At 38.2% G+C, this 14,048-nt stretch overlaps 1 protein-coding gene across 3 annotated transcripts in view; it reads right to left on the minus strand.

The window, feature by feature from the left end:
* Nucleotides 1-2,524: 2,524 nt before the first annotated feature.
* The window catches only part of GABRB3 (gamma-aminobutyric acid type A receptor subunit beta3), a 211,302-nt gene continuing 199,778 nt past the window's right edge, over nucleotides 2,525-14,048 (minus strand). For all 3 annotated transcript variants that reach the window (XM_071547731.1, XM_071547743.1, XM_071547736.1), the window contains one exon: nucleotides 2,525-6,470. In XM_071547731.1, the coding sequence (XP_071403832.1) occupies nucleotides 6,120-6,470 (351 nt within the window). In that variant the 3' untranslated portion in view covers nucleotides 2,525-6,119. The remainder of the gene's footprint in view (nucleotides 6,471-14,048) is intronic.

A 14,048-nucleotide genomic window follows, 5' to 3' on the forward strand; every position in this document is an offset into this window, starting at 1 on the left:
ACCAAATTACTTCTGTCCCTGTAAATTAAATGTATAACCTGAAGCAAAATTTGAGCCTGGGTGAACAGAGAGAGGTTCCTAATTGCCTGACAGCCTGCAAATTCCCTTTTTTCTAGTAGTTTTCAAAGGATGGAAAAACAGATCCCTAGCGGCAGTGCTGGCATTTTAGGAGGAGGTGTGAAGTAGCAGATAGTTGTTAGACTAATACAGCATCTGATTTGTAAGAGACTTTCTGACAATCAGAAGATATAATGGTACAGCTGAGCAAACCAGCACTTGGCAGCACACATCTGCAGACTTGGGCCCTCTGTAACCTGTAGACAGGTGGTCAGCCTAGTACAGGCGTTATGTAAACTCTGATCTGTGATACGGATGAAGGATGGAGGAAATGCCCAGGAGAGAGTACTGCTGAATAAAGTATTAAGAAAAAACTACCCATGCTCTGTCGCAGACATGCAAGTACTTTCATATGAAAAGGATCAGCACCTGGAGACAAGTGTGCTAACTCCTGAAGGCTAGAACATAAACTGAAATATATTTAAATACAATATTACAATGAATAACCTGAAGATTACCATCATGTACCATAGCCCCGGATACACATGCTGTTTGCTCATGTGCCATCTGACAGCTAGGATAACGGCTACTTTATCTCCAGCTTTCTGCAGTAGGAGCAGTAACAGCTGAAAGAACCCAGCTGCTGGTGGTAAACTGGGGGATAATTCAGAGTTTAGCCTAAGGCTCCCTCTGGAGTTAAAGGAGAGAGATTGGTGCTTCCAAGGAGCGACTCAGAGTCAGGATTGAAGTGTTTTGAGGGAGCTGAGTCTAGAGAAAAAACAGAGGTGCTCTCTCTTTGCCTTGCTGGAGGTATGCCAGTGGAGGAATCACTTTCTGGGTTTTCCCCTATTTCCAGGGGAGAACAAAACTTGCTAATCTAAATTAGGCTGCAGTGCTGGGACAAAGGCACACCACGTAGAATGTTGCCAAGATAAGGGGCATTGTCCAAACAAATGTTTGTTTGCTTACACATTACCTAAAGTTTGGTTAATTAAACAATGATTTAAACTCTGGCTGATTTTAGGGGTAGTTGTTTCTTCTTTTTGTGCTATTACATATCCTATCCACGGGGCTTCAGTTTTCAAGTATGACAAGTGATGTTTGTTGGGTAAGATGCCAAAGGGTGTGATTTTCAGAAGGTGTACATCGAAGTCCACAAGTAAGGCCCTTATACCTATATGGACCACATAAATTAAATACCTGTATTTGGAGGAATTTGTAGGCATTTATGAGAGACTCTTTGTTCAAAACCAGTTCAGAGAAGCCTTGGGATTCCCATTGCTTCTAGCTTAGTTTTCAGCTATCTGCCATACCTCTATTAGCAGGTGGCCCTTGCTGTTGTGACAATTGTGACCACAAAACCAACATCTGTGGAAATAGTCTTGATATAACAGGACCATCACTATTTGGGGAAAAAAACCAATCATTTCTACCAGAAGCTGAATTCCTTTTATATAAAGTAGTTAAGCAACATTTATCCATACATCATCTCCAAAATACACAAAGAAATGTATTTCTTACCATATATTCTCAATCACAAAACTGAGCCTGCTACATCATTAATTTTTTCTACCTACAATGCAGTTTAGATTGGAAAAAAGTTGATCATAGATGTTGCTTACGATCCAGGAAGCACTGCTAAAAGTAAGCAAAAATGTGCTCAAATCAGAGAAGCCTTTCTGTTGATTTCAAAGGCCATTACATCTACAGTGCTGAATATTTTATCTACTCCTGAAAGCTGTGACATATATCATTAGCTACTATGGGATTTCAGCAAGCATGTGACAGCTTGTTCCTGCTTTACAAATTTTTAAGGTATTTTTTTGATTTTGGGGGAATGGGTTGTAGAACTAATGTCAAGATATCTTTAAAATGTCCTCTTGGAATCTTGTCTGTATCCTGACTCCTATAAAACAACTAATACTTAGCAACAAAAACTGTAATGAACACAATTAACATTCCTGATACAATTAGCATAGCAGGAGAAAGTATTATGTTTGGGCTTGTAATATTTATTATTTGATTACTGAAACAAATAAATAAACACTGCCTTGTTTTGATATCAAGAACTCTTTTGCCTCCTGGACAGAAGGAGGAAAAAGAAGGCCTTTTTCATACAAAGCACAGAACAAACTTTCTGCTCTTAACTGGCAGTATCCCAGCTTGAAGACAGATTGGTTTGCTATTAAGAATCTTGCTCAGTCAGGGGATGCAGTTTTTCTCTCTTCCTTGTTCTGCTATATTAAATAGTAAGAAATATAGTAGTTTAAGGCTTAAGAATGTCTTCTGCTACATGTGTGTCAGTAAGAAAATGCTCTTTTCCCCCTATAAAATGTGTAAGAGTAATCATTAAATGATATTTAACACATAACTAAACATTAAAATTTGGCTAAACAGTCATTACACTCCCTCCATCCCCAGAAAAACACCACAAAAAATTCTTTAAATCCTTTTTAATAAATTAATATTAATTCATCAATATTTTCATAAAGCATCTCTTCATCATTCCATTTTACTATTCTTTTTTTTTTCACTGCTGAAGAATACCAAAAATACATAGATGTGCCTTAAGCAAAAAGGACTGGGTTTTAGATTATCTTTACAATGGGATGAAATCAACTTAGCATTAAACCACCATAATATTTCTACTCTTTATTGACCCTTTGGGCTATAGCAGATGATAGTTCCACTTTTTTTATTTTAATGCCTTTTACAAACAAATGATGTGTAAATGTTATTTATAGTAGTGTTGAGTTATAAAGGAGTTCATTAGCTATGAAATACATTACTCCGGTGTGATTTGATTGAAATTACCATTTTTAGTCTTAAAGCCATCTATGATTAAAATCATATACTGCAACTAGCATACAGGGACAAGAGCCAGAAAATGGGAGGTCAAGGCAAACACTGTTGTTAATACATGGTTGTATGTGTGTGTCTGTGTTCGTGTGTTTGTGTGCAAGAAATTGTGCTGGGACTGAAGGAACGGAATTGGCAAAGAAAGGCACAAAAATGTTTATGTAAGATGAAGTGCTAACCTTAAGTGAGATTTTCCTGGCTTTTATCAAGTCAAATCAAGACTTGGATCTATTCAAGATTAAAGCTGTTTGTGTCCCATGGAACTCAACTAGACCAATGAACCTGAAATCTTGTGAAAAAGGTGAAATGTGCAACTGCCCCTTTTTGTGATGACAGACAAGGTGGGGAGTTCAGTTCCCTGAAAGGGGCTGCGGTAACATGCTGCCCTGCAATTGTGCAAAGGGTAAGAGAGGGAGTCCTCAGAGACTCAGTTCTCTTGCCCACGCAGGGTCCTGAAAAGTCCACATTGTCTCTGCTCTGGCCAGACAGTAATTTTCTATGTGCTTGGAAATTCTGTTTGAGACCACCGGAGAACTTAATTCAGTGGTACTTGGAGTATACATTTCTATCACAATCAAAAAAAGTAACTTATTGAAGATGTCTGCCTGACCACAAGATTTCTAGGAGCTGGGTCTTGAATAAGGAGAGCTGCCATTACACCATGAGGGCAGAACAACTCTCTTCTTGAATCCCACTTTTCAGGGTAGTTACTTAGGGCACTTACTGGAAGACTTGCTTGGAGATCATTTCAGTAGGGTAATTTTTGTAAAGTAAAGCCTACCATTTATAATTCTTGTTAAAATGAGATGTTTTTGTCTAAATATACTTTGCTATTCAGATAAAAACTTGGGAGGAGTTTTCAACAATTCTAATAGCTAATATTTTGGGAGAGGATTAATTGTTAGTTATTTTGATTATAAGGATGACAATGTGCTCCATAATCCCTTCATGGTTTGAAGAGCTATTACAGAGCTTATAATACATTATGGTTTACCAGTGGGACTTAACACTGACGAGCTTTTAAACACCAAGTTTTTCTGCTCCAGCTACACAGGTTCCTTTGAGGCTCTTCATACTGTATAGTTATCTGCAGATAAGAGTGCTTAAAAACTGCAGTTCCAGTCAGTTTGCACCACTGCCAAGGATGCAGCAGGACTGCGGCACTGATGCTGCCCACGCCAGCAGCCAGGGTTATGGTGCACACAGCCGGCTGAGGATCACACTGCAGCTGCACCACAAGGCAACTGTGCAGAGCCCAGTCGTGCTCTGAGGATGGAACTGAAATACAGCCTTGGCAATCCAGGTGCATCTCTGCTGAATTTCAGTCCAGAGCAAAGTTTCACAGTTCAGCTGCAAACAGGGGTGTGAACACCAATGGACTGTAAAAGCAGAAACACAAGTATCATTGCTCTACTTACAGATAAATCAAGTACCAGTGAGCATATGGGTCATTACAGAGCCAAGGCAGCCTTTTCAGTTTCATCTCATCTTGGTGTTTTTGCTAGATGCTTATCCACACATATTTTCTCCCACAGAAGTCTGTAACTAGTATCCAAAGCTTTCTATCTGTCAAAATATCCCATTGATGTGGATTCCAGAGGAATTCCACATGCAGAGAACTGGCAGGGCTAAGCCTGAATTCTGTTCTTTTAGATCTACTTAAGCTACTGTATTTCTTCTTATTTGAGAATGTACATGATAGAAACACTGCTTACAAAAAATATATCTTCTTTTCTTTAGAAATGTTTAGTTCTGATAAATAACAAATTAAGATTACAGATCTGCAATTGGCATACCTTGAAAACTACAATCTACTGGACTGAAAAACGCTGGAACCCTGGTGAGGGAACGAATTGGGATGAAAACAAAAGGTGTTACATTTGTATGAAGGATATATTAGAATGCAGTTAATGCTGAAACAAAACATACTCCTGTGATGTGTGATGGCAGCACACTATCTTGGTAAGTGTAGGTGTATATATTTCCAGTATATAAATAAAATTTGAAAATGCTCCATTACTGAATCAAAGTATCCGAAATGCTCTATTTGCTCAACTCTAGAGAATAAAAAGTTATAACATCACAAAAACAAAAATATGACATAACATGCGGTCACAATAGCAAGCACAGGGAAGAAAATATTGACAAAATATACTTATATGCATATTATGCAAATATATTTTACATTAACATACAATGTTATAAGAATGTTAAATAATATGAATGCAGGTTTAAAAAAGGCTACAACTAGGTGATTTCATGTCGAAGTAACAAATAACCTGAGACATCTTCTATGCTTTCACTGAAATAACAATCTTTAAATCTACAGCAGATGTAGAACACATTGACAGTAGTTGAATTCTCAGCTAAATTATACTAAAAATGTGCTGTTCTCTTTCAAAATGACATGGCAGCTGGAACCTGTCCAAGGGAAGGAAAATGTGCTGTACATTTACAGTACTTACAAAAGATTCATTTCACTGTTGATGGACACTTAAAATGCTTGTTTGAATTATTATAAACCTGTATATGTCTCCAAAGACCTACAACACTCCCATGATCAGATTTCTTAGTACAGAAGAGAAAGCCAGAGATCCTTAAAAATGATGCCCATTCAGAATGGGGAAAAATGTATTATGATATATATAAACCCGAGAAATTATAGTGAAGAAAAATAAATTTGTCTTGATGGTATCATAGTTGATGGATCTGCAATATAAATGACTTATTTTAAACGCACCAGTGTAACTCTACTGCTTCATGATTAGTGTGTATGGCAGCATTTACAAATGATGATACTAAATACTGACTGTATACATGATTACAGCTGTTCAAAAATTTCTATGACAATCAGAGTTTTGTAGTGGTAATATACAACATTTTCTCAAGGCTTGCTGCTTTAACACCTGCCTTTCAATTCAAGAAGTTCCAATGAAGTGCATTCTCTGTTAAAGTGTCCACAACCTCAGAATGAGTGTGTTCATGTGTGTGTGCATACATATAATTATGCTCTGCAGTATGTGCTTTAAAGTACACACAATTCTTTGCTACATGTATTCACACATACATGAGTATGGTCTACATAGTAAAAGTTCATATATATATTTTTATATATAAATATATATATAAATATATATATAAACTCTGCAGGCAAGTAGTACTTCACTTGTTATAATTGAAGTCCTTTAAAAAAACTCAGTCACTCAGTTAACATAGTATAGCCAGTAAATTAGGTTGAAAAGAGAAAATGTGAATGGAAACACCATTCTTGACCATCTGTCGATGGCATTCACATCTGTTAGATCAGGGATTTTTATTTTCAGTTGCGAAGACCTTCTTCGTAAATGGCCCCTCTTGCTGTGGGAGCCTGTTCTTTCTGAAGAACGCCTTCCAAAGCTTTCACGATGTGAGCTTTGTTTTCTGTACTGGATTCCTGAGTTGTCAAAAGATATAGTTGAATTTCGGGCTTCTGTAACGCTGGTGGTGACCTCGTTGCTTGCCACCTCATTGTGAATTTCAAGTGATGTTAGCAGAATGTTTCCATGGGTGTCCACCTAGGAGGCAAAAATAGAAATATAAATTCTTTCAAAAGACTTGGCATCAATCAGGAGAATGTGGGTGTATGTAAATCTCCAAACCTATACATGTTTTAAAAATAATGCATTAATTTTAAGCATGGGATAATCTTAAAAAATGGCACTACTCAGTTGCTTAAAATTAGGCAAGTACTTAAATACTTTTACAAACAGCATTATCATCATACTACCAAACATCCAGTACAGAACTGTAGTTAGCAAGCCCAATCATTTTTTTCTCCCTCTAAGCGAGCCACATTTTGAAGGATGGCATAGTTCAGCGAAACCTCTGCTTTGCTGGTGATAGGGGGAGAGAGTAAGGGATGGATCATCTCTCTGCTACAGTAGGAAATTAAATTAAACTGAACTAGCCTTTTCTTTTTTCCTATCTGGGATAAAAACCAGGTTAAAAAAAAGGGCCTGTGAAGTTTCCTAAAATAGAAAGAACAGTTCTGATGTGCTGAACTATTTGCATTTTACAATCACAGAGCTTATTTACAATGTATTTCTTACTCTTTTCATTCCAAAGTAATTTGCACAGTTTTCCAATCATGGCAATGCTTAACTGCAGGGCTTTTCTGTCAGGGTGATTGATCTTAAAAACCAATGAACTTAGATATAGAAGAAAGCTGCTGAACTGAGGAAATAGGTGGCACTCTGCCCTTCAGAGGCAGTGAACACAGTGTTTAGCACAAGTGAGCAATGCAATCCCATTTTCAGTAGTTAAGAAGAAGGTTCTGATCGTTTAGTCTTTAACAAACTCTGGGCCAGACTCTCCAGCCCTCCTGAGTAGCCAGAGAGATGCAGTACAGAGTTGTGTACAGCTCCTTAAATCCAGAAAATCTTCCCACTTCACTGTGAGTGGCACTGATGAGAAGCTTGGTAGCTTCACTGGTAGGGCAGCACAACTCCTGTGCCCCATGCTCTGCATGCTGAAGGATGTGCAGGCAACGCAGCTGATATAGGGATCAGCTCTTCTCTGCAAGTTTTGGGGCAAGGAAAATAATGCCTGAAGGTAAAATGAAGGCTCTGGGTACTTTCAGTTAATGCACATGTGACTCTGTTGAAGACAATTTAGTTCTTCATGTCAGAAATAGATAGTGAATCATGGAATACAGGATAGTTTCCACCTTTATATATGCAATTTATTCACCCACAATTCATCTTGCAATTAATTTATTTTTCTAACCTGCCACATGATCTAGGTATGTTAACTGTGTAGCAGTTGAACATCTCATCCTGGAAGCATCTGTTTAAAAGTGGTTGTAAAAACAGACTATTGTCAGGGACTTTTGAAATTTGCAGTCATCTGATACCACATCCTTTGCAAGCTTCGTGTGATACATTAGATGTATGCGTACTTATGTGTCTGTCCATACGCATTTAACTTTTTTCAGTCATGTTAAAATTCTGTGAAATGGATATTTCTTTCATCAATTATTGATGCTTCAGCTTATCTCTTCTCAGGGAAGACATTTATGATAGTATATCAGTAATGCTTTGCCAAGCTGCTTGCAAATGGAAAAAGAATATAAAATGCTATAAATGATATACAAGCAAGTAGAAAAAAAAAACTAAGGTATCTAAAACATCCTGTTGCTGTAGGCCATGGCACATTATGCAGATGAGTGCCTATAAATAAAAATAAATAACATGAACCAAAATAATTGGGTGGAGAAGCCTCAGTGGTGATTAAGAAGAATTTATTTTCCCTATGGCAGAAACCCTTTGGGTACAAAAGTAGGAGCTTGAGGTTTGTAGAAAGGAGTTCATGTTGTTGAGCAGGATCTGTAACCAGGGAATAAACACAAGTGTAAAATACAGCCATGGGTATCATTACTACTCATGGTGGTCTCTGAAAAAAACTGATTCAATTTCCATTTTTTTTTCCCCACAAAGAGTACAAATTATGATCATGATTTGTTTTACACAATGTGCATTTTTCTTATGAAGCTTAAAACTAAATATCTCATCTGGACCCCCACGGTATCATGCCATCTCCCTTCCCATCTCCTCCTAGGCTTTGAGGAATGTCCTTCAGTTTTCTAAAAATGCCATAGCAAAGACCATTTTGTTGGGTTTCATACTGAGAGCCCTGCCTTCCCCTCATAGGTCTCTACTCTCTTTCCTTCCACCACTACAGATATCAGCTGCTCTTTTTCTCAGGACTTTCTGATCTCTACTGAATCTGTCTACCACCACGTATACACAGATACCAGCCCATCCATGGGGTACTCTGTCCTCCTACATCGAGCCTGGGCTGTTGTGAGCTGTTGGTTGAAAGCATCTATTTTGCCAGCTCAACCCAAGACAAGAGTGTACACTTATGGTTCTCTTGCCCAAGGAATTAATTTCATTCCATTTATTTCTTTGAACTGCATAGCCTTCTTCACCTTATCTGCCCATTTTACATGCCACCCTAACATAGTTTCTGCCTTTGATGTGCCAACGATGCTGCTGCCTTTCACTGTTTGTCACTGCATCTAGAAATGAAACCAGAAAGGTGGTCAAGAAAGTTCCAATGTTTATGCAGATTCTTTGTCTGAAGATATCATTATGTCCTATGAAGCTGCATGACAGCACGTATTTTTCTCAAAATTTCAAATGAAACATATTTGGAAATATACTTTTGAAATGCATCTCTTTGTTAACGGAGCAACAGCCTTGCATGTCAAGTACAAGGAAGGAGCAGATGGAGAGACGGGGTCTGCAGAAAGTAAATCAGGCTCTGATTCACAGATACTCCTGAGATATATTCCCTCAAATTGATTCCTTCAGAGGTTTTGGATAAACCACCTAAGCCCTTAACAACATTAGAGGACTATATGCTAATACTTTATGACAATCTTAAGGTGATGTCTTAAAGTATGAATACTTAATGCATGCAGCACGTTAAAAAGTGTTTGCACATAAACATGACTTCTGCATGATTTAAGCAATGACTTAAATTACTTTGACAAAGGTACACAAGCTCTCTCAATGAACAAAGAAGCAAACCAATAATGGCAGGGTATCCTGTGCAAGTCAATTCATGTTTGCCTGAATATACAGGGAAGGCAAAATCCTCTATGAGTGAACATGAGTGTTGCTCACTGGCTCCAGGGAAAATGTTACCCCAGGTATATATGAAGAAAAGTAGCTGAGTGGATTACAGACAGTCATGGCTACACATGAAAAACAAGGCCAAAGTCTTTGATAAAACATTAGTTTTACTCCTTAGAATATAATTTTATCACCTGGCTCAAAAATGTCACTGTCTGTACATGCAAAATTCTCCCCAAAATGTTAGCACCAGATATACTGTCAAATGCTGATATAAATTGAAAAAATGACATTGTGGATTTCATGAATTTCCCCTCACTCTTTACCATCCTTCTTTAACCAAAATATTTATCTTTTTAAGACTTCTCTGCGAACCCTGTGTTTTCATTCTTCTTGCAGCCTCCTTTCTGCCCACTGTGGCTCCACTTGAAGCCATTGCTTCCTGTTTCTCCACTGTGGTCTCTTGTTGGTGCTCATATCTCCTCCCCAGCACAAGCAAGGGATGGTTGTTTCCATGGAATGTTTCCCAGCGAGCTCATCAAAACAGATGAAAACAGCTGAGTATCAAATCATTAATTAATTCCCTGCTGAATCAGCATGGATATAAATATGCAAAACTAATTCTCTTATTTCAAAATCAATTTTAATCAAAGCTCATCCCCTCATCTCTGAACAACTGTAGCTCCTGCACCAGGGTGAAGTGAATGAATCTCACAGTACTCTACTTGGAGGCTGAGAAGCAGATTCACTCTTGAAGGTTCACCATTTCTGAACTATACATTATTACAACTCAAATGAAAAATTCAGACTCCAGCAGTCTGAAGTCATTACACAAAAATGACCGTAACTCACCTAACTAAAGTCAGAACTAAGAGAATTTCATAATGTTCACAAAGAACCCGGTCCTTGCTCTTGGAGGAACACCACGTCACCAGTGGACTCAATTTGGATAGCATGTTCTAGGTCCAAAACTTCAGTGCCCTTTTACACCTGCAAAGTCCTGAACTCCTAACTCTACCTGAGATCCTGGTTCATTTAGATGTTAGGTATTCTATTTTTAAGAATCAAAAAACAAGAGCTGCTACTGAATACCTGTCTCCACTCAAGATGTTTGGAAAACTTCAGTTTTAATGCCAGTTTGTAAACACTTTACTATGGTCAGGAACCTACCGTAAGGCTTAATTTATTGTTAGGCAGTGTCTGAATTGTTTCAAGTACATTTAATTCTCTGTTTAATTTTCCATAAATTTTAAGGAGTATGTTACAAGGAAATCTCTTTTTCCTTGTAAGTCGTTCACTCTACTACATAAAAAGAGGTGCTCAAATCTGATAGGTATGTTTAGTAGTTCATCAATCCCAAATTTTTAAATACCCTGTAAACACTTCCCATCATGTGAAGTAATAAAAGGGCAAATAACATAATGAAAAGCTGTCTCTGTAGTTAGTCTTGCATTATTTTACATAAAAATTAATATTCAAGTACATACAGAACAACAGAATATTCTGAGTTAGAAGGAACACACAAGGACCATCAAAGTCCAACTCCCAGCCCTACACAGAACAGCCCTAAGAATCACACACCATGTGTCTGAGAGCCTTGTCCAAACGCTTCTTGAACTCAGATAGACTTGATGCTATGACCACTTCCCTGGGGAGCCTGTTCCAGTGCCCAATTACCTTTGTGTGAGAAACTTTTTCCTGATATCCAAACTAAACCTCCACTGACAGAGCCTTATGCCATTACCATGGGTCCTGTCACTGGTCACAAGAGAGAAGAGGTCAGTGCCTGCCCCTCTGCTTCTCCTCATGTGGAAGGTAGAGTACAATGAGGTCTTCCTTCAGCCTTCTCTTTTTCAGGATAAACAAGCCAAGTGACCTCAGCTGCTTCCTCTCAAGGTCCTTCACAGCCTTCTCTGCAGGGTCTTCCTGCCTTGGAGGGAGTCAACAGCTCCTTCCAATTTTGTATCTGCAAGCTTAGTATCCCTTCCAGTCAGTCCTGTGTTCAAGCCACTCACGCAAATGAAGAGCACTGGGCCGAGGATGGAGCCCTGTCAAACCCTGCTAGTGACAGGTCACCAGTCTGAATTTACCTCATTCACCCCTTTGTGCCTGATCCGTGAGCCAATTGTTCACCCATTGCAGGATGTGTTTATACAGCTGAATGATGGATGTCCAGGACGATACTGTTAGAGCTGGCATCAAAAGCTTAACTGAAATCCAAAATGCTTCCATCAGCTAGTTTTCCTTGATCATTATCCCACAAAACAGACCTCTACTTCAAATTGCAATACAATGGAAATGATTTTTGGTGTAAATTGTATTCTAGGCTCTGGCTACCTGATTCTCACCCGATCTGCTCTAGTGGAAGTGTCAGCGGTTTTGCACGGGGTAAACTATGTGACAGCACTTTTTATCATATTTATTTATGCATGAATGGCTTTCCAATATGTAGAAGAGTATGCAATCAGGTCCTAATCTGTTCTTAAAGCTAAATTCATTGACCACATTATGCCCTGAATATTTTAAAAATAATTTAAAACTGCAAGCAAAACAAAAATTATAGTGTTGAGTGTTGTTTCTGAGTCTCAAATTTGACAGTTCTCTCACTACCAATTAAATATGTTTATATTAATTAATCACCACCAAAAATGAGATAATTATGTTATATTAGCCTAGTAGATGAGCCCAGGATGCCCAGCACAACTGGCACAATGGAAAGATCTTGAAAGACAAAGAAAGTATGAAGAAAAAACTAATTAGGAACTTCAATATTATTATCACTGTCTTCTAACTAATAATGAAACTTGACAATTAACCTTGATGTATTTGAAAAGAGGAAGGAAACAAAATAAATGCTTGGTACTCTCTTGCTCTGTTTTTCAAATTGTCTGAACTCTTACAGTTTCTGGGCTGTATCGTGAATTGCACATACAATCCTTCTTACTGTCTCTGGATTTGAACGATTCATACTTGTGCAAAGTGGCTGCACAACAAAATTCGTACATGTATGAGTCTCCCAGTGCACACTGAATGTCCCCATCATCAGCTACAGGATGAAAGTTCTTCCCACAAGAACTGTGCTCATCACTCTTGACAGATATATTTCAAAATCTGGCACCTACTCATCACACTCATATTTCAAAAATATCCCACTGCTCAAAACAGCACCAAAAAAGTATCCAGGGAAGATGAAGATGCACCAAAGAATACTGCCAGCTTTGCTACTCTCATACTTCCCAATTTAAACTGAGTGATAATTCTGCCACAGCAGCCAAGATATTAATTTTCAGAATAAAATGCTGCTTCTGAGAAAGGTTGTTACAATTAAAAATTCTTTAAAAATGCTAAGTAGATTTAAGTGGCCTGAGTCTCTATTCTCAGCAATGGCTGAGGGTAAGCTGATGCCCTGGCCAACAGCAGGGGTTTGAGCCAAGAATCTCCAGAGCTAAAAAAATATGCAGACACTGGCTGATCAGAAAGGCCTTTTTATAACAGGTTACGCATTATTTTTGTTCAAAGGAAACCCTTCCCACATGTCTGACAGCCACAGGGTTTGAAGCTTGACTGAACTTGTGTGATAGTTACCTTCCTGACTGATGCTCTGGGGCTGAAATTTTGGTCCCACCAAAATGAAAACATAAATTGCCACAGCTTGAACTAAGAAGTGATGTTTTTAGCAGGGGACTGTAACATATCAGAACCTCTGTGGATTGGCCCAGAAGGAGCAATGTCTAAAACACATGCTCACCATCTGAATATTCCAGTAGCCTCATCATAAGAGCGAAAAACAAGTGAGAACAGGATTGCCTTAGAGATCTCTCATGCTGTTAGCTGTAAATTAGGTGGTATCTGAGCCTTATTTAAAAGAAAAAATCTGAAAGTTCTGAGAGCTACAAATGAAGTTTGAATCTGCAAACACAAACAGGAGAAATAGAACTGATTCATTACAATGGTGATCAGTTTTCATAGGAAAACATTCTGATAGTTTCTCCACAATCAGAGGACTTTAATATTGGGATCAATACCATAGTCAGAATAAATATTTTATGAAAAATCAAAATTCAGTTCCCCTTTACCCTAGAGCTTACCCTCAATATATGAAGAAGAGTATGAAGGTTTTCAAAAAAGTTTTCAATCCAAAACTGCCATGTGTATGAAAATAGGTTATGCATAAAAAAAAGCAGCATTTTATGTTTGTCACCAATATCTATGGTTTACTGGGATAGGCTGGAACAGTTCAGTGAGGAATACAATTTACAGTGCATTATCTGAAATAAAATGTGATGCAAAAGCAGTCAAAAGAAGAGATGGCTAAGTATGAAATTTTCTTTGTAGTCAGCTGCTGATACACAGATGAGTCATTCATAAAGGCTCACTCAGGTTTCATCTCATCACCAGCTCTGAATCTTCTGAAACCTTTTCCAGAGATCCAGTTTAGACAGACATGCTTCAGCCATCATGCCACCTTCAGCAGTTCTACACAGGAAAATACAGGGCAGAGTTTGTCTCTCCCCA

Source organism: Pithys albifrons, chromosome 1 (genome assembly GCF_047495875.1).
Source record: "Pithys albifrons albifrons isolate INPA30051 chromosome 1, PitAlb_v1, whole genome shotgun sequence".
In the NCBI taxonomy this organism is placed as follows: Eukaryota; Metazoa; Chordata; class Aves; order Passeriformes; family Thamnophilidae; genus Pithys; species Pithys albifrons.